We start from the raw sequence: 20,996 nt of genomic DNA, 5'->3' as shown, positions 1-20,996 counted from the left end.
CCTTTCTTATCCAGACTCATGACTGAACTTAGGTTTTAGTGCCCATATTTTGTTCGAACCATATGGTTCATGAGCTTTCATTTTGCACATTTTATAGAAGAACTAAAGTTAAAGAATAAGTTGAATATAAGAAATGGAAATTAAAATAATTATACAGTATACACCTAAGAAGAGTGGCTCCGTGATTGAATAGGAATTCAGTGGAGATTTTTTTAGTAGTAGCCATTCAGAAGCTCCTCCGTTCATGGACTAGTTGTTATTTGATAGAGGTTATTTTATTTTAGGCTTTTGCACATTATGTTGATGATATAGCGGAAGTAGGAAAGAAAGCTTCATCATGAAGTTTTGTGAAAGAAATGGGAGGTTTCTCTTTCTTTATGATTTTAAAAAACACAGCAAGTGGTTAGTCTCAGGCTTGTTTGTTCATTTGAACGTTTCATCCTTTTTTCCTTAGGTACAAAATCTTCACCCTGCAATTTTAACAAAGACAATAGGGCTTGTAAAGTCTTAATTTTGAGGCATGAGTTATGAGGTAATTTTAAGATGGTGTGATTTTGGGTAGAGTATTTTTGTCTCTGAGTAAAATGAAAACTTGGGATAACCCCCTGAATGCCCTATGAAATACCTGAGTTTGTGGAAGGTTGGCATATCAAGAAACTATATGATAGAACAAAGAGTTTTTTTGTTTTTTAAAGATTTTATTTATTTACTTGACAGAGACACAGCGAGAGAGGGAACACAAGCGGGGGGAGTGGGAGAGGGAGAAGCAGGCTTCTCGCGGAGCAGGGAGCCCGATGTGGGGCTCGATCTCAGGACCCTGGGATCATGACCCGAGCCGAAGGCAGGCGCTTAATGACTGAGCCACCCAGGCGCTCCAGAATAAAGAGTTTTATACTTAGCTTAATTTCATGAAGGCCTTTATTTTTTTTTTAACAAGTGGGCCAAGATTTGTCCTACATTGACATGAACCTCATGTGTCCTTTTGGTGAGAGCGAGAGAGCCAAGTGTCCCTGTACAGACTGCCAGTTCATCGTGCTCAAAATTATAGTTTGAAGAGGCTGCATCTCTTGATTTAAATAAAAGTTTTGAGTCTAGAACATACAGATGAAAATAAGCTACTGAATAACTTTTAAAGTCAAAATGGAAGTTTTTGACTTTTTAAGCTTGTGACCGAACTGACTTAAGGGCCTGCTTTTGTCATTTGAATTGCATCTTGTCCCATTCATTTTTTTAAGTAAACATTTTTAGAAGTTTCAGATTCACAGAACAATTGCAGAGGTAGTACAGCGTTCCCATATGTTCCGTGTTTCCATTGTGTTACTGGCGTCTTAGTATAGTACATTTGTCACAGTAATGAACATTATTAGTAATAAAAGTCCATACTTGATTCAGATTTCCTTAGTGTTTTCCTGTTGACCTTGCGCTGTTCCCGGGTTCCATCCAGAATACCACATACTACATTTAGTCATCTTGTTTCTTCGGCTCCTCTTGGCTGGCACGGTTATGCCATCCACTTTTATTGGTAGTATGACTTACACATCCACTGGATTTTGATGTACCTGGATTGGTCAGGACCTGAAAACCTTTTCTTAGAGACTGATGACCTAATCCTAGCAGGCTCAGCAAATCATTGAATTTTTTTTTTTTTTTTTATGTCTCTTTGTGGCTTTAAATCCGTTACTTCTAAGGACACTTCACTGGCTTTGTATGGAGTTTTAGTCCATGTACCAGTTATGGTCATTTTCCTACTCAGCTTCATGAGGAAATCATCAAACTGGATAAGTTTGTTGTTGTTGTTTTTTAAAAGATGGTATTTTTAAGTAATGTCTACACCCAGCGTGGGGCTCAAACTCACAACCCTGAGGTCAAGAGCTGCAGGCTCTACTGACTGAGCCAGGTAGGTGCCCCTAAACTGGATAAGTTGATTAGACTTGTGGATCATCTGGACCCACAGGTCTCTGCCCTGGTGTGAGAGGATAAGCTTGCAATCTCAGCTAAATACTGATCCAGTGAGTGAGCATCAAGTGGACACATCTTTTGCTGTTGAGAGGAGAGGAGATAGATAATGAAGAAAACACTTGGCGGCCCCTTTGCTAGACATATAGCAATCTCAGCAAGACCTTTTTTTTTTTTTTTGGTTTATTTAAGTAATCTCTGCACCCAACGTGGGGCTCAAACTCGTGACCCCAAGATCAAGAGCCACTCGCTCTTCCAACTGAGCCAACGAGGCACCCCAGCAAGGTCATTTTTTAGTAGTAAAGGTTCTAGTTTACATTAGAAATCCCTTAATATACTTAATTTTTATTTATTTATTTGTTTAGGTTAAGAAAAAAAGTAGAGCTAATTAGACGGGATAATCATAACACCATTCATTCACCAACAATTTGGAAGGAAAGTTTGGAGATCCCATCGAGTATTAACTTTGTCATAAGTATGACCTGCAGGTGGCAGCCGTTCTCATGTTATAAAAATGCAGTAAATAAGACCGTAGTATTTTGTTTCAGAAACAGGTTTATTTTGGGGATTTTAATTTTCCTCTTCGTGTTCCATTATCATCTGCTATACACCCTTGTAACTGGAATGGCATCTAGTGATACCAGCAAGGCAGGAACAGCAGTATTAACCAAAAACGTAAGGCCACTTAAAACTATACTTGAACCGTAGTTGGCATTCAGTTGTTACATAGAAAGTGTCAGTCCTGTTAGTAGCTCTTGTCTTCATCCACTGAAGGAAACAAATTAAGTTCTGTCTGACGCCCCTAAGTATGACAGATGTGGTACCCTCTGACACTGGTAAGAATAGCCAAATGGTCTGCTCCCCGAACTTTGGCTCAATAAAAACATTTGCTGGCAAACCAGGCTGAGGCTTTGTGGTCAGAGAGCTGGCTTTGAGGATGTTCTCACCACTGTTAGTGATAATTATCAACTTGGAGCATTCACAACCTAGCCTTCGGGTAAATACTCAGGTCGGCTAAAGGTTTACCACTCCAAGGATTCGCATACTTTTCTGAGCCAGAGGGCACTTTGGAGAGGATAGGGCACATTGAAAACGTAGTGAGATTCTGATGCCAAAGTTGTAAATACAAAGTCAGCACAGTTACTTCTTTTCTTTGCTTGGCTCTTTTTCCCCCCCTTCATTGAATCAACAAACAAACTAAACTAATATTAATGCAACGTCACTGTGTAGGAATTTAAGATGACTGTGTGTCTTACTCTCATTCCCATTCCATTTCTTGCAGCCTGTTGTGTTTCCTAGTATTCATTCACTTAACAAATATTTATTGCACACCTCATGATGGGCCTTACTGTTTTTCTAGGTGCTAAGAATGTAGCAGTGAATAAAACAAACATAAATCTGTCCCCTTATGCAACTTAAATTCTGATGGAAGGAGAGAGACACTAAGGAAATGATATGGATTATCACAAGTGAAGAGTGCTATGGAGAGAAGTTGGGAGAGGCAATAGGAGTTAGGTGAGGCAGAGTGATGGTGGAATTTTCAAGAGTGTAGAAGATTTCATCAAGATAGCACTTGGACAAAGGCTTGGCAGTACCATGTGGGCACCTGGGAGAGGAGAGTCTGGGTAGAGAGAGCAGCAAGGGGAAGGACCCTTGGAGTGAGAGCATGTTGGAGGACTCCGGGCATAGCATGGCGGCCAGTAAGAGCTGAAGTGGACTCAGGAAGAGAGTAGTAAGAGGTGAGATAGGAGAGAATAGCGAGAGGTGAGATGGTGGAGGCAGACTACTTGAACTTGGGCTTCTAATCTGAGATGGGAGCCTTTCGAGGGCTTTGAGCCATAAGTGTGATAGGGTCTTAGGTTTTAGGAGTGTGAGCAAGGGTAGAAACAGACCAGTTAGAAAACTACTGCAGTAACTCAGGTGATAGGTGCAGGTGGCTTGGAGCACTGTGCCAGCATGTGGAATCCTGGTAAGTGGTCAGATTCTGTACTTAACTTGAAGGTAAAACTTCAAGGATTCACCGATAGATTGCATGTATAATACGAGAAAGTGAGGTATCGGAGTTGATTTCTAGCTCTTTTTGTCTCTGTAGTTGAGATGGGAAAAGCTACAGGTGGCAGAGATTTGCTGGTGAAGATCAGGAATTTATTTGTGGATAGATGAGTTTGAGATGCCTGGCAAGGATCTCAATGGAGAGAGATGTTGAGTAGGCACTTGGGTATTGTAGTCTGGAACTGAAGGGAGTCTCGGCCTGAAGATGGAGATAGGGGAGTCAGTGTAACAGATGGTATGTGAAGCCATGAGACTGGATGAAATTACCAAGAGAGTGAGTTGTATGGAAAGAAGAGGTCCAAAGACTGAGTCTTGGAGCCCCCCCAGATGCCACGAGTTCAGGGTGATGTGAAGGACCCAACAGAGACAGCGAGCGGCCAGTAAGGTAAGAAAATCTGAGCGTGAAGTCCTGGAAGTCGTGTCAAGTGTGAAGGAAGGAGTGGTCAGCTGCAAATAGGTCAAGTAACAGGAGCTCTGTGCATTGACTTAGTGATCGGTGTGGCCATTGGTGACTTTGACAAGTGTCAAAGTGACAAGGGAGATGAAAATCTGGAGTGTGTTTGGGAAAGAATGGGGTATCCTCACAATAAGAAAAAAATGCTAAGCAAACTGAAAATCAACTTTTCTTTGATCCATCAAAGAATGGAGATCTCAGGGAAACCACCACAAAAACTAAAGAAAAAAGAAAATACAGATCACTTCACTGAAAGGAGAAGCTGCTGGAGCCAGTTATCAGGATTGAAGCAAATTACTGGGGACTGAATGTGGACTCGCTTGAGAATTTAAAACTCCTGGGAGTTACCCTAAGGGGACCCCACACTTTGGTGGGTTTTACCTCCAGAAGTTTCCTTAGGTTCTCAATGTGAAGATGGCAGAAAAATCCCCTCCTGCAAGGTGGAGGGGGAAAGTAGCCATTTCAAAATACACCCAGACTTTCTGCTTCCATGGCAGAAGGCCGTGCTCAGGGAAAACTGCTTTGCCTGAGTCTTCCCTGACCTTGGAGAAGAGCAGCTAGATGGCTTAAGACCCCTCTATCTAGCCTTCCTGTCTCACATAAGAAAAAAAAGGCTAAGACTTTTCTGAAGGTTTTGGCCCAGGGACTCCATCTCACTAAAAAAGACAGAATAATTCTCAAAAGATACAGAATAATTCTCCCTAATACCATACCATCAGTAGGGCTCCAGTATTACAACAGTGGATTATAGCTTTTGAGAAAGCTACAAGACACACACTCTATTTCAAGAAGGAGTTTCTAGGGAAACCCAAACACAGAAAGGGAAGACAAAAACAAGAACACCGAAGGAAATCGAAACCTCTGACAGCAGATTGAACACAGCCTAGCTGCTAGTCGTGTAAACATAAAACCTCACACTCAAGGCCCATTGACCTCAGTTCCTGTTACCCAATATATATCATGTCCAGCCTCCAATAAAAAGTATACAAGGATGCTAAACAAAAAAAGTCTGATAAAGCAAGCATCAGAACCAGACTCAGATATGGCAGAGATTTTACAGTTATCAGACTAGGAATTTAAAGTAACAATGATTAGTATGCTGAGGTCTCTGATGGAAAAAGTGGACAATGTATAAGAACAGATGGGTAATATATATAAAAGATGGAAACTCTAAGAATCAAAAAGAAATGCTAAAAACAAAAACAAGAGAATCAAATACCTTTGAGGGGCTCATCAGTAGTCTCAAAACACCTAAGGAAGGACTCAGCTTGAAGATATGTCAAGAAAAATGTTCCAAACTGAAATTTGAAGAGAAAAAAGGAATAATGTTTTTTAAAACATGGAATATCCAAGAACCGTGAGACAGTTACAAAGGTATAACATATGGGAATACCAGAAAGGGGGGGGCAGAGAGGAGGGCCCCAGTAGAGGTAACTCCAGAGGCTTTGCAATAAAGGGGATCAGAGAATGAGGCTATTATAGGAGGGGGCAACCGGGGTAGAGTTTTGTTTTTAGGGGCGCCTGGGTGGCTCTGTCTGTTAAGCATCCGACTCGATTTAGGCTCAGGTCATGATCTCAGGATCATGAGATCGAGCCGTGTTGGGCTCTGTGCTGGGTGTGGAGCCTGCTTAAGGTTCTCTCCCTCTCTGCCCCCACCCCTCAGGCTCACGCATGCTCTCTCTCTTTAAAAAAAAAAAAAAAAAGTTTTGTTTTTAAGGCTTGTTTTGTATGCTGATAGGAGTGATCCAGGAAAGCAGGACATTTTGATGCTGCAGGCGGGCGAGGGTCTTGCTGGAACAATGCCCTCAAGGATGCAAGAGGAGGTGGGATCTAGCCCACAAGTGGAGGGACTGGACAAGGAGCAAAGTATGAGAGGAGGGCTGGCAGGTGGGTGTGTGTGAGATGGTGAAGCTTGTGGAAGTTCTTTCCTGATCGCTTCCATTTTCAAGGTCATAGCTGAGAGACAAGCTGGGGGAAAAGCGGGTGGAGGCTTGAGGCCTTATGAATTAGTCTCAGAAGAGACTGAACAAACTGGAGGAATATAAGGTGGTTGCCAGCTGGTGTTAAGGCCTCCCTTAAAGCCCAAATTACTATGTTCTATTTATCATTATTACATGACTCAATATTTTGTCACAATATAATTTGTTGGAAACGTATCCCTGCTTCACTAGCATCTCATCACAGTAAGGATTGGGGTTCCCAGGAATGAGGCATCAAAATTGCACGGTTAGATCTCCTTAGTAGGCCAAGTGGCTACTCTGTTATCATATAATATGCTATTATTTCCCCTGGTTATTGTGTATGGTCATTACTCTCGGGGGGAGCGGCTATCAGGCATATAGTTGAACAAATTTAACAGGTGCCTTCTAGATCTCAAGGCACCAAGAGGGATGAGATAGCACAGTATTTAAAGTCCGCCTTGGGGTGCCTGGGTGGCTCAGTCGTTAAGCGTCTGCCTTCGGCGCAGGTCATGATCCCAAGGTCCTGGGATCAAGCCCCATGTCGGGCTCCCTGCTCAGCAGGAAGCCTGCTTCTCCCTCTCACTCCCCCTGCTTGTGTTCCTCTCTTGTGGTCTCTCTGTCAAATAAAGAAATAAAAATATTTAAAAAATAAAAAATAAAGTCCGCCTTCATGACGCTTACATTTTGTGGGGAACAAAATACACATCAGGTAGTAAAAGAACAGGATGAGGGGGTAGGGACTCTGCATTGCTACTTGATATTGAAGGGTCAGGGAAGATCTCTGATAAATGACATTGAAGCAGAGACCTAAAGGAAGGAAGGGAGTAAGCCTTTGATATATGTGGGGGAAATAGTGGGCCAGGCCCTTGTATCTATCTCTACTTTCTAAGCAGATTAAGTAGAAGAGGTGACACCCATTTATGTTGACATGCGGCCGCTTTTTACGAAATGCAATAAAACGTTAAACACATCCACTCCTCTCTTGCTGAAATACAATACCATTTATACTTAATAATACCTTTTTCCTCTTTGAGTAGCAGATTTGGGGTTTTACAGATTCAACTTGTTCCACTTAGCTGTATTTAATATTTCCTTACTGATCACGTTGTCGCAGCCTGGCCAGTGGGAGCCCCATTAAACTGGCTGCTTTGTGCTCTCAAACGGCCTCAAGCCTTTTTTTTTTTTTTTTAAGATTTTATTTATTTGACAGAAAGAGACACAGCGAGAGAGGGAACACAAGCAGGAGGAATGGGAGAGGGAGAAGCAGGCCTCCTGAGGAGCAGGGAGCCCGATGTGAGGCTCGACCCCAGGACCCTGGGATCATGACCTGAGCCGAAGGCAGGCGCTTAATGACTGAGCCCCCCAGGCACCCCTGCCCCAAGCCTCTTTTAAAGCACCCTTGTTTTTTGGCAACAAGGTATTCCAGGCCCGCTGTGATCCCCGCCCCAAAATATAATTAGCCCTTTTCCACAGAGCCCTGAGTCGAACCAGAGGCCCAGTCTGGCGCAGGAGTGTGCATCCCACTTGATAGGCATTAGAACCGGTTATGGCAGGATGACACTGCTCTTGGGCCACCAGGGAAACAAAGGCCTGGGAAAGAAATCTTTTTTAAGGTCCTGAGTTCGCACAGGCATCTCCAGAGTAGCCATCCTGACTAAATTCTTTTTCATTTCATTCCAATATAATTTTTTTCTAGAACATACCTACTTAAAATGTAATCCCTTCTTTACCAGATAAACAAAATGTGGTATATCCGTACCACAGAATACTGTTTAGCAATAAAAAGGGACTACTGATACGTGTTAAATGGATTAACATTATGCATCAAAAACATGCTCCGTGAAAGAAGCCAAACCCGCAAGATGCCATGCCGTAGGATTCCACTGATAAGAAATATCCAGAAAAGGTAAATTGTAGAGACAAAGCAGATCTGTGGTCACCTGGGCTGGGGTAGGAATAGGGAGCTCTTGGGAGGATAGAAATGGATGTGGTAGGAAATTGCACAGCTCCATAGACTAAATAAAAATCACTGAGTTTATATTTAAAATAGGTGACTTTTATGGGCACATAAATTATATCTTAATACAACTGATAAAAAATTAAACCCTTCTGCCAACTTCTACTTGTACCTCAATTGGTTATATTGACCCAAGATGTTCCATTATATTTACTTTTCTAACAAGAAACCCACCTAAACCTATTTTCCATACCCTGCAGTTTTTATATCCCTCCTGCTCACAAGTCTCCTTATTCTTTGAAGAAGCTATATCCTTGTTTGGATCCCAGGTACAGCCGGAACATCACAATTTATTGCTCATCTGCTCATTGCCACCATTTTCCACAGGTGCTTCATTTTTACGAACTATTTTCTTTTCCCCCTGATGACTGAAGAGGTCACCAGTTGCCGCGATTGTGCCGTCCTTTAGAGCCGTTGTGAGGAGTGAGTGTGAAGTGTTGCTCACCAGCTGTTCCCAAAATATGTAAATATCAACCCAGACCACCCTCTGACCTCTGGGGGTGCAAGTCCACAAAGACATATTTTATTTGAAAATACTGGATTTAATAGAAAATATCACATTGTAAACAAGTCCGCTGATCCGTTAGCCTAAGACAGAATGACCGCACAATCACGTAGAAAAGCTCAAGACCAAACACTGGGACCAGACACAGCATTTGAAGAGAGGCCTGAGCCAGTCTCTGAAGGATCTTTCCCAGAAAGAGAGGAAGCAGCAGCTTCAAACAGGCACAGCAATAGGGAGGTGACGGCAGCATCCACTGCACGAAGGCTTAAGAGTCAAAGGCAGAGCAGTAAACTCACTTTGTGACTAAGGGGGAAAGACAAAGGGGCAAAAGGGTTGTATTTCCTGATGTTCTGGGAACGGCAGAGCGCGCCACAGGAACCTGAGCGGGTTGGAAGGGCAGGGTATTTTAAGTGGGGAAAGGCTATTATTAGGCAAGTTTAGAAGCATTTGGTATATTGTCTTGGCGCACTCAGGGAAGGAGAACGTGTCACTCGTGTTGTGACTAAACTTAGGCCCGACTGAGCTGTTGCCTTGGCCTCCATCTCCTTAGCTGAACACACTGACATTGTGGCAGGCTCTGTCGCCCCAGTGAGACCTTGGAACAAAAACATGGGGCTCTGGTGGGAAGAGGGTTTCCGCCTTCCTCCAGGTGCCAGAGGATCCCGGAGGGAGGGGAGTTTGATGTGGTTAGGCCCCGTGAGACTCTGAGTTTATCAGCAAAAGCCTTCTCTTTAGCCCTAGCCACCCAGATCCTCCTCCCCCAAGGAGTCCTCCGAGTTCATGGAAAGGCCAACTGTGAGAGCAGAAAAAAAAAACGACAACTAGGGAAAGAAAGTAAGGAATCATTTTCTTTCCATGGCACTTGTAACTGAACAGAAGGTTAAGAGTTTGTTCCTTAATCTGGAACAGTGATTCCCAAATGAGAGGCAGGCCTACTCAAGAGGGGCTTTCAAAGAGGTTTGGGCCAATATACAGAGGCCCCCACTACCCCCAATTGAGAATCAGTGTATGTAATGATAGAAATTCCTGACGGGAGTGTGTTATACATGAGAACAGTGCCAGAGGCAGAACAAAAGCTAAAAAACCCTAATCTGTGTAGGGCAGACATCAAAATTATGGAGTACATTTTTCAGAGACTTTTTTTCTGATTAAAGTAGTTACAGAACAAGTCCTTCTCCCTGTAGCTAAACTCTCATGACTAGGCTCCATGCTGCATAGCCAAGAACAATAAGTATACCCATTTATCTGGAGTAACCATTCTGGATTAAAGAAATACAATTCTGTCCTCATAAAGGCAATTTCCAGAATTGCTCTGCCTGTCCTAAAGAGGTACTCGATGCTAGGATGAGCACAGGCTAATCACCGTATGGCTTCTCAGAAGACTGGTTTTTCTCTGTTTCTTTCTCTTTGATGCTGTACAAGGGGTCCACCAACTTGTTATGAACAAGCATTAAACCTGTGAAAAATTAAAAACAAAGGTAGTTAATGCAAGTAGAGGCAGAGTTCCACGATTATGAACAATAACATCCAGGAGCTCTCAAATTTTGTCCTAGTACTGAAAATCATCATCTTTTCTCTGTGGCTCCAAATGACCAAAATACTAAGAGTAGGAAAAGAATTTATTATTCCCAATGAATGCTAGAATCCACGGCCCTTTTGTAAATTCACTCTTTAGAGGTGTTGGCTATTGAAAGGTTAATCTTTTCACCAAAGAATAAATTCCTAATTTGCCTGCTTAGTAAATGAGGGTTTTCCCCTAAGTTTGCCCAAAGCAGCATGTCCTTATTTATTTATTTATAAGATTTTATTTGACACAGAGAGAGCCAGAGAGAGCACAAGCAGGGGGAACGGAGCGTCAGAGGGAGAGGCAGGCTTCCCGCTGAGCAGGGAGCCCGATGTGGGGCTCGATCCCAGGACTCTGGGATCATGACCTGAGCTGAAGGCAGACACCTAACTGCCCAAGCCACCCAGGTGCCCCCCAGTGTGTCCTTCTTAAAGTAGAAGAGAAAAAGATCCTCATGAGAGTTCAGCACCCCACCTAGAGGGAAGGCTTGGATGAGTCCTGGAAAGATAAAAAAAAAACAACCCTGAGCTTCAATAGCCCTGCCAAGAGATCACCACATAGCCCTCAGACTATTTTTCATTTGTCTTCTTGCCTCCGTAGAACAAACAGGCCTCCAGAAATAGACCCTTGCAGTCATGGGTGGAAGAGCAATGACTGTGTGTTCCGGGACCGTAAGGTTTGGTTTTTATTAACATCAGAGTTGTCTATGAAAATGGCCAGAGCCAGAACACGAGAACCGCTCCTCACACCCGGCATACCCCAAACTCCCCGCCCCCTCCCCTCACCTTTGAAATACTTGACGGTTTTCACTTTCAGCTCCAGGGTGGCGTCCTCGTCGCACACAAATACTGTGCGGGGATGCTGCTGGAAGGCGGATACGGTCCACATGTGGCTCACTCCCTCCTCAATGGCCTTGTACAGAGCAAATGCCTTGTGTGCACCTGTGATGAGGATCATCACCTGGGGATCAGAAAACAAGCCTGTGATGGAGAATGAGCAGTGGAACCCGGAGTCCAGAATCCTGAGTTCTGGTCCAGTCACCCCCACTGGCTGCAAGCACTGTTGTTTTCAGTAGACCATTTTAAGTTGTAAGCCTGCAGCACACTGTGCTCCCTGCTCCCTGCTCTCTGCTCTCTACCTTACTGCCCAGAGAACCTGAGGCTGGGAGCATCACCATCCCCATGTTCTGTGATGAGGAAATGTGCTCCAGGGGATTAAGGAGCTTGCCCCAGGGCATTTCTGACCCGGAGTCCATGCTCTAGCCCACCCTGTGATGGTGCCTCCTGGTACCTTTGATGACCGCTACGAACACATACGCCAGACAAAGGCCCATGCCTCTAATCCCAGCAGTTGGGACAGAGTCCCAGGGGGTCCTAGGCTGGGTGAGTTTCCACAAGTGCAGTCTGAAGAAGAGGGGTTCCAATATGCACCATCTACAAGGGGCCATGGAAGTGATGGTCATGGTTGTGTGTGTGGCCGCTGAGGTTCCATCCCACAAAGGCAGCCCCTTAATCCGGTCACTCTCAATGCCAAGTATTAGACTGACTAATAGGACTTGGGGTGATGTTTTATGTTCAAACAAAACAAAGGCACAGACTCCCTCAACAGTTAAAATATCAAGAACATAAATGCCGGAAAGTGACTGTAAAGGAACTCTGCTCTCAAGATTTCACTGTAATTCGATGTACCATGGAGTTGTGAACAGGATTTACTGTTTCTCCCTTAAAAGATGAGACATCAGAGGCATAATGAGAATGCAACTCTTTCTGTTCAGGACCCCAGAACTCCTGATTTCCAGACCCAGGTCCTTTCCCAGATTATAATACCCTCCCATGACAGGGAGAGCCCTCACACCCTAGTGCTTCCATGCTGTCCGGCCAAACACAGCAGGGTGACCCCCAGAGATACTGAGTCAAGGTCACCCAAGAGAAAGCTGGTGACCTCCCGCATTTCACAAAAGTTCTCCTGAAATAGGGAGCTTTTTTCACTATGTAGATGTTTGTTTACAGATCTGGGCAAAGAAACGTGAAGCTACAATGTCGGTAACTGCTTCCCACTGAATATACCCCTGAAAGGAAGAGACAATGCTTTTAAAATTCTAATGAAAGACAGTAAAGAAACTGGAACCACAAAAAATTAAAATGATACCCAACTTTCTAGGGAAAAACACACTCAACTGCGTTTAGACACTTATATTTAAATCACACTTCTCCGTGTTTACGAGTCCCCGAGCACAAGGCCATAACCACAAATATCCTGGGGTAGCAGGGGGAGCTCCCTTCAAACAGTGACCTCCACCAACTGCAGGGAACCAGCAGTCCCTCTCAGCACCTGGGCAAATGCAAATTCCTATTCGGACGTGAGTAGTGCGGGGCTCCTCTGCCTTGAGAAGCTCCAAAGGGGTGCGTCAGCAGAGGCCGGGGAGCCTGCAGCCTCCCGTGTAGCCAGTGTGGAAAGGGTGCCACTGAGAATAGACCAGTGGTTGCCTCCAAAGAGGAAGGAGGACCAGTGAGAGGATCAGCTGGGATTTTAGCCGTATTTAAATTTTTTTTTTTTAATTTTATTTATTTATTTGAGAGAGAGAATGAGATAGAGCATGAGAGGGGGCAGGGTCAGAGGGAGAAGCAGACTCCCCGCTGAGCAGGGAGCCCGATGCGGGACTCGATCCCAGGACTCCAGGATCATGACCCGAGCCGAAGGCAGTCGCTTAACCGACTGAGCCACCCAGGCGCCCTAGCCGTATTTATAATGCCTTCATTTTTAGTAAGTGTTGTCGGTGGTACCTGTATAGTTAATGACAGAAAGACAAGTCCAACCCCCCAAGGAAGGCCTGGGGAGCCCATGTGCCCTTACCTCTCTAGCATCCATGAGAGTGCCCACACCCACCGTCAGGGCCATGGTGGGCACCTTGGTGAGATCACCATCGAAGAACCTAGCATTGGCCAGGATGGTGTCCATGGCCAGAGTCTTCACACGGGTCCTGGACACCAGACTGGAGCCCGGCTCATTGAAGGCAATGTGTCCATCAGGGCCGATGCCTGCCCGGGAGAAACAGCCAGGGCAGCCCTGTCAGTCCCAGGGATCCAAGATTTCAGGAACGGACAACCTATCCTTCCCCACCTGGGGTGTGTAAAATCCTTGAAATCACAGCTCTTTTCTCATTCACCCCGGGCAGGTGCACTTTAAGTGTAAGATCCTCCCCTCTCCCCACCTCCTAGCCATTTCTGTTTGAGGCACACACACGACCTGGTCACCTTGCGACCACCCTCAGAAAGCTAAGCAAGCAGTACTCCAAATAGCTTCTGCCTCCCTAGAGCATCGAAGGGTAACTTCTCCTGCCAGTAGTCAGGGGTCCTGCCGCTGGGATAGTCACAGCAAATAAAAAAACGGACTGGACGTGGGTTGCAAAGTTTATAAAATCTTTGAACAGGAGTCCTCTTAGCCTCTTCCTCCTACCTTGAAGTAAAGAAGAGTTAAGTCTAGAGCAGTAAAAGCTTAACACTCCTGTGGGTGGCTCCAGAGATGGCAAAAGATGGAAACGTAAGGGAGCAGCCCAGGGTAGGGACAGAGCACAAACTGAGAAGGGGACACCCTGGGTTCCTGCTTTCTTGCCACTGCCCCGGCTGACCTGGGGCAAGTCACAAAACTTCTCTGGGGTTCATATGGCTATCTATATAGTGTGCAGGGGCTGAGTGCAGAATCTTCTCGAACCATAGGAGTCTTTGATTTTAACTGTTTAGGTAAGTCCCGTGGACTGATCCATATAAAACCTCAGGACTAGGGAACAGAATCTTCGAGTCCAAATCCAAACATCTCACTTGACCAACAAGGCACAGGAGCACAGAGAGAGGAGATGTCCAAGATCACACGGTCACTGAGCAGCACAGCCAGGGCGGGGAGTGAGGGCTCCTATCTATGTCTTCCCTGCCTCCTCAGGGGAATAAATGGTTCCTGCTATTACCAGTGCAGTGAGGAAGCTGTTGGGAGGCAGGCACGCGTCCTGTCCCCCCTCCATGTGTTCTCAGCACCCTGGGCCTGCCCTGGACACGTGCCGCAGTGTCAAGCTCACCTCCGACGAACAGCTCAATCCCCCCTGCGGCTTTGATCTTCGCTTCAAAGGCGTCACACTCAGCCTGCAGGTCAGGCGCATTCCCATCCAGAATGTGGGTGTTTTCTGGGAGGATGTCAATGTGCTTGAAGAAGTTGTTCCACATGAAGGAGTGGTAACTCTCCGGGTGGTCTCGAGGAAGGCCTGTGGGACCATGGCGACACTCAGGCATGCCCAGGCTGAGCCAGAGCCCTCCTCCCAAGGCGGATGCCAGGATGCCCTCAGACCTCCACAGATGGGGAACGCCCATCAGGGGGCCTTGGGCACCAGGCCGCGATCAGCCACGACTCGCGGGGGTGGTATCCCCGTGTCCACCCACCACCACCACCTGTGACGGCAGGACTGGCCCAGAGTGACTGCACCCTGGGAGCCTGAGAAATCCCTCATTCTCATCTCCTTTTCACGAGGGAGTAATTATAGGCGGGAGGCCAGGGTCACTCTGGCCTTCCGGAGGAGGCCTACAACCTGCGGGTAGGGCTTGGCCCATCCGGGACAGGAAGCAAGCATACCCCTTGCCCGTGCCTCCCACCCCACCATTCACCCCCAGTTATACCCCTCTCAGCCTGAACCCCAGCTTGAACACCAGCTGGTTGGAGAGAATTCTCTCAGGGCTTCCGCAAAATGATTTTTAGCCAAGAAGAAAAAGTTTCAAGTGGATGTGTAACTAAACATGAAGAATGTTTAATGTCAGCCTTAAAAAGGAATGAAATCCTGACACATACCACAACATGGACTAACCTTGAGGACATTTTGTTGAGTGAAATAAGCCAGTCACAGAAAGACAAATAACTCTCTGATTCCACTTAAATGAAGTATCTAGAGTAGTGAAATTCACAGAAGCAGTAAAACAATGATTGCTAGGGGTTGGGAGAGCGGGCAATGGGTAGTTGGTGTTGAATGAGTAGAGAGTTTCAGTTTTGCGAGATGAAAAGAGTTCTGGAGATTGGTTACACAACACTGTGAATATCCTTAACGCTGCTAAACTCTACATATAAAAACGGTTGGATGGTAAATCTTACGTCTATTTTACCACAACTGAAAACAAGAAAGTTTGAAGTGTAGCCTTACAAAATGATGGTGGGGGTGGGGGTAGGCGGGGGTGACAGAAGACCAAGGTACAGCTTTTCAGCACTGGAAGGGATACCAGTCTCTGCTCCTCTCCCAGTGTGCCTGGCAGAAAGGCGAGCTGGAGGATGAGCACTGGAGGGAGAGACCAGACACAGACACAGAGGGATGAGCCCATCTGCAATTACTGGTTACAGAAAGAAACGGCATGGAGTTGGGGAGGAGGCAGAGGAGAAGGAGATACTCTAACATTTAAAATGGCTGCTCTGTGTAAGAGGCTTCCATATCTGTTCGATCACTTAATGCTTACAACCTGAGGTCAGCTTTCAGAGCACCGTTTTACAGCTGAGTACACCAAGGCCTGGGAGAGAAAGCTTTCGCTAATGGAGCTTTATCACCAAACCTCACTGGTTCCCAGAGACATCCCTATTCCCCTCCCGGGCTATACCTGAATGGGGAGGAGCAGGACTCTCCTGGAATCAGGGAAGACCTGGAAAGAGACAGACTCACCCACATACTCATCCATGTTGAAGGTCTTCACGTATCTGAAGGACAGGTCTCCATTCTTGCAGTACTCAATGAGCTTCTTGTAGCAGCCAATTGGGGTGCTCCCTGTGAGAGAGGCCACAGCCATGAACACCCTTCAGCTCCCAGCTCCTGAGGACACCCAGGGATGAGGGCTGCTCAACAGGGAGAACCAGGGAGAACAGATCTGAAGCCCTCCCCCGGTGCGCCAGTCCTAACTGCCATCCTGTCAGTGCTTCCGAAGGCTACGTCCCCACCAGAGCGTGAGCTCCAGGAGGCCAGGGCTGCGTCTTGTCTTGTCCGCCGCCGAATCCCAGTGGTCAGCACGCCACTGACTGGCACGACCGGAATCAGTAACCGAGTAAACATCACACCTAACGTCCTGACGTGTTCGGTGAGCAACTAGTATGTCCCCCACATGATGGGGACACAGAGAAGGCCCAGACATGCAGCCGCTCGGAACGAGCTCACTGGCTGGGACTGGGACAGGAAGCAGCGATGTCAGCTGTGACCAGCCCAAGTCTGTGGGCTCAGGAAGACTTCCCCGAGGAGCAGCAAACTCCTGAGAATTGAGTCTCATTAAAAAGTCAAGGTCAGGGACGCCTGGGTGGCTCAGTCGTTAAGCGTCTGCCTTCGGCTCAGGTCATGATCTCAGGGTCCTGGGATCGAGTCCCACATCAGGCTCCCTGCTCAGTGGGGAGCCTGCTTCTCCCTCTCCCTCTGCTTGTGCTCTCTCTGTCAAATAAATAAAATCTTTAAAAAAAAAAAAAAAGTCAAGGTCATAGAGCCCATGAAAAAGGCAGGAGGACCTCTGTAGATTAAAGAACTAAATATGCGTGAAGTCTGGATACTGGATTATTGGGGGGAAAAAACTATAAAAGGTAAATGTGGACAATGAGAAAAAAAACGTTACTAGTGTCTGCGTAACAGACGGTATTATGGAATGATTTTTTTTTTTTTAAAGATTTTATTTATTTATTTGACAGAGAGATAGACAGAAGAGCACAAGCAGAGGAAGTGGCAGAGGGAGAGGGAGAATCAGGCTTCCTGCTGAGCAGGGAACCCGATGCGGGACTCGATCCCAGGACCCTGAGATCACGACCTGAGCCGAAGGCAGACGCTTAACCATCTGAGCCACCCAGGCGCCCCTGGAATGATTTTTTTAATAGGTATGATAACAGTATTGTAGTTAGGTAAGAGAACGTCTGTACTCTGAGGAGATAGATGCCAAAAGATATAGAGGTCAATCGTCAGGAGGTTTGGGACTTACTTTCAAGTGGCTCATAAAAAAAAAAACGTGTGTGTGTGTTTGTGTGTAGACAGAGAACACGAGCCAGGAGAGATGAAGGGTAAATGTGGCAAATATTAACAATGGGCGAGCCTAGGAGAATGGTACTGTACTAGTCTTCAGCTTTTGTGAATATTTGAAATTTTTTAAAATAAGAGGATGGAAAGAAAAAAGCCCCACCCAAATCAGATCGCTCTTTTCACAACCTACTAATGCCTTCTTATTTCACTGAGTCATAACCAGTCCTAACAAAGGCTCCCTGTAACTCGGCCCCGGGTTCCCACCCTCACCCGTACTCATCCCGCTTCTCACCTGCTCCTCCTTCAGGTTCCTGCACAACTCTCACCTCTTTTGGCCTCTACTCAGATGTCGCCTTCTCGGAAGAACCTTCCCTGCCACCCCATCCGACACCGCGGGCCCCCTCCCCTGCCTAGACATTTCCTATCCCCCCCTTCCCTGCCTCATTTTTCTCCTTCGCTCATCACCACCTAACATACTCTATTTTGTCAAGTAACTTGCTTATTGTCTGTCTCTCCTACTACCATTTAAACTTCAGGAGGCAGGAGTTTATGTCTTTTTTGTTTGTCGTCGTATCCCCAGCACCTAGAAGAGCTCGGCATATGGTGGGCATTCACTAAATACCTGCTGAATCAAAGCTCCCCACGACCCATCACCAGTCTGTTCCTGTGCCAGGGCCTCAGCCGTGCCTGAGCCCCACAGCTTCCCTGGCCTTCCCCTGAGCTTCGTCATGTCATGTCCCCTTTCCAGACTTCGAGCTTTCCCTTCAATTCTGTGAGCTCCCCGTTATCTAGCCAATACAATCCTTTTCTGCGTAACTTAGCCAGAGCTGGTTTCTTTGGTTTCCACCCAGAACCCCCGACTGGCATTTCACCTAACAGAAGGCATGTTCCAAGGAACCCAAATGGAAATGCTGTGCTCGTTCAGGAATGGCAGTCAGGAGGGGGCCAGGTCTTGGAGGGCCCTGAAGGCCACACTGAGGAGCTGGGACCTGATCGTGCAGGTGATGGGGCATCAGGGAGGGATGTCAGCAGAAGCAGAGACTCTGACCTAGAGAAGCTCCACGGTTAGCAAACAGGATGTTAGTGCAGCCCCTCCAGGGCCCGAGACGTTGGTGGTTTTGCAGATACGTGCAGCTATGCTCACACAAATGTCTAGTGCAGAGGCCCGCAAACTTCAGCCCACAGGCCAAATCTGGCCTGTGGCCTGTGTTTATACAGCTCATCAGTTAAGAATGGTTTTTACACTTTTTATGTGTATAAATATCAAGAGTATGACTTTGTGACATGCGAGAATTATACGAGTTCAGACCTGAGCATCCACCAGGCTCTATCAGTAGACGGCCAGGCGCATTCATTTATGTGTGTCCGCAGTGGACTTTGAGCTACATGGATAGTTAAGTATGTTGCGACAGGGAACATTCCCTATGGCCAGGGAAGTGTAAAATATTAACTATGTGACCATTTACAGAAAAAGTTTGAAGGCCCCTGCTCTAGTGGATGGGACACTGGGGCAAATCCACCCAAACTCGGAGAGAAAGAATCAGGACCATATGCCTTGAGGAGCTGGGGTCAAAATAGATATCCTCCCATAAAGGCAATAAGCTGATTTTTCTAGAAGAAACTGAGGCTGTTTTTCAAGTAGGTCCTGTGTCTAATTAAACCTTACAGAAAATGCTTTGAGTAGACTATAAATTCTGCCAAGGATGGTACTCAGCTAGTAGCACTCGAGAGATGCACAGAAGTTAATTCATTACATAAAATGTATGCCTGAAGGCATTAGGACTTAATTCTGTTACGGACTCCGAGACTCCGAGACAGCCTGTTGTGGTCAGGGCTGACTTAGAATGGAGCTGAAAAATCAAGTTCTTCCTGCCTAACCGAGATCCCTTCTACTCCAGAACTCTTCAGGAGCAGGCAGGACCTAAACCAAACCATAGTGGCAGCTGGGTCCTCTTGTTTTGCGTTTCCAGGAAGCAGGGCTGTTCACTCATAGCACCAGCACCCCAGACCCCTCCTTGTAAGTCCCCTGGCTCAGTGAGCTCAGGTACCTGGCCCCTTAAAAATCCTAATGCTCACTCACTCCCCCACAATCCATGGCACCCTCTCCATCCCCCAACGCACCAGTGGGAAGTCCCAGGGTGAAGTACTTGTCTGGCCCCGGGTTAAACTGGATGATGCGATTCCTGATGTACTTGGCTGCCCACTCGCTGGCCTGAGAATAATGGTCCAGGATGATGAGCTTCATCTTGTCCTGTAGGGGGCAGGTGACAAAAGGAATCAGTGGTAAGGGACAGGGAGAAAGGGATGCAGGTGGCTGGGGAGAGGGGAGAAGCCCTTCTCATCCAGCAACAACCTCTCCCCAGGGTGTCCGAGCAAGGAAGAGGAAGACCCCAACTTTCGGTTCACAGAGGAATTAATAGGCTGGGCCAAGTGCCTCCACCACCCACCAGGAGGCGCTGCTGTGAGACAGACCGGGGTTCTACTCTCAGTTCCTCCATTTACCAACCGCAGGACCTTGGTCAAAGGACTCAAGTTCTCCCAGCCGGTTTCTTCTTACGTGAAAATGGGGACCTACCCGACAAATTTCACGATGGTGAATATTAAATGAGGGCATGTAAACCACACACTATTCAATATGCTGGCTGTTATCTTGTAGCTCGACCCAGCCCCCTTTCCCCACTTCTCTGCCCCCACGCGCTGGATAGTCTGTACCCACGGCCTCTTCCTCAACAGAGGGGTCATGGGATCATATGGGCCACTATAGCAGGTGAGAGCCATGGAGTTTGCCGGGAGACGTGTGTTCCCCTGTAGAGGGGTGCTCCCGTCGGCCTTGCTTTGTGGACCCTCAGTTTCCCCCAAAGCACAAGGGGTCAATGTAATCGCCCCGCACTGCGATCACTCAGGGTGGGAGGCGGGGATGGCGGTCCCAGCCAGCCAGTCGAAGGATACGGGAGTGTTTGCCCGACGCCGATCGCGATCCCATCGCCCCTCCGGCCCTGCACCGGGAAGGGGGGTCCCGGCAGCTCGCTGGGCTCCCGGCTCCTGGGGAACCCGAGGCTGGGGCAGCGCCTGGACCCCCGCCCACGCCCACCCGCGAGGAGGGTCCCCGCCAGCCCCGCTCCCCACTTACTCGGACACCTCCCGCGGCGCCTGCAGCAACTGCGCCGGCGGCCCCGCCCCGCGCGGGTCACGTGGCCCCGGGTCACGCGGAGCCGCTCTCCGCCCGAGGGGCTGACTCTGCGGGGCCCACTGCGGGGCCCTGGCCGCCCGCGGACTCTGCCCTGCCTGGGGCCAGCCCCCCTCTCCTCTCGGCTCCGGGAGGAGCTGTGGGAGGCGAGGCTTGGAGGCCGGTTTTGTGCGGCCCGGAGACTTGGGGGCTCCAGGTGGCCCCGAGGAATGCAGTGCCCAGGCCCGGGGCGGGGGGCGGGGGCTGGGGCCAGGTTTTTAGTGCTGGGGGGAGGAAGGGGGGAGGAAGAGCAAA

General features: G+C 47.4%; 1 protein-coding gene across 5 annotated transcripts; it reads right to left on the bottom strand.

Moving 5' to 3' along the window:
• Window positions 1–242: 242 nt before the first annotated feature.
• On the bottom strand, window positions 243–20,780 carry GNPDA1 (glucosamine-6-phosphate deaminase 1). Of its 5 annotated transcripts, none has more exons than XM_081826925.1 (9): window positions 20,646–20,780; window positions 19,637–19,766; window positions 16,193–16,294; window positions 14,579–14,761; window positions 13,363–13,547; window positions 11,295–11,469; window positions 10,309–10,401; window positions 5,682–5,760; window positions 246–470 (listed from the first exon to the last, which is right to left on the bottom strand). In XM_081826925.1, the coding sequence occupies exons 2-8, from the start codon at window positions 19,758–19,760 to the stop codon at window positions 5,726–5,728; spliced, it is 897 nt and encodes a 298-aa protein (XP_081683051.1). In that variant the 5' UTR covers window positions 19,761–19,766; window positions 20,646–20,780; the 3' UTR covers window positions 246–470; window positions 5,682–5,725. The 5 variants fall into 5 exon arrangements, with proteins under 5 accessions (XP_081683054.1, XP_081683051.1, XP_081683053.1 ...); XM_081826927.1 differs by lacking the exon at window positions 246–470 and adding an exon at window positions 901–2,040; XM_081826928.1 differs by lacking the exon at window positions 10,309–10,401 and having other exon boundaries at window positions 243–470.
• Window positions 20,781–20,996: the final 216 nt, after the last annotated feature.

Source organism: Leptonychotes weddellii, chromosome 7 (assembly GCF_054177405.1).
Source record: "Leptonychotes weddellii isolate Sample4059 chromosome 7, ASM5417740v2, whole genome shotgun sequence".
NCBI classification, from domain to species: Eukaryota; Metazoa; Chordata; class Mammalia; order Carnivora; family Phocidae; genus Leptonychotes; species Leptonychotes weddellii.
This window is presented reverse-complemented; position numbering and strand designations above follow the sequence as displayed.

Excerpts from the sequence above, each read along its gene's own strand:
- GNPDA1 (XM_081826925.1), bottom strand. The coding sequence starts at position 19,760 with ATGAAGCTCATCATCCTGGACCATTATTCTCAGGCCAGCGAGTGGGCA. Across the intron at positions 16,295-19,636 it reads CACCCTGGGACTTCCCACTG|GGAGCACCCCAATTGGCTGC; the intron begins GTGCGTTGGGGG and ends CCTCTCTCACAG. Across the intron at positions 5,761-10,308 it reads GTCTTCTGAGAAGCCATACG|TTTGGAACATTTTTCTTGAC; the intron begins GTGATTAGCCTG and ends TTCAAATTTCAG.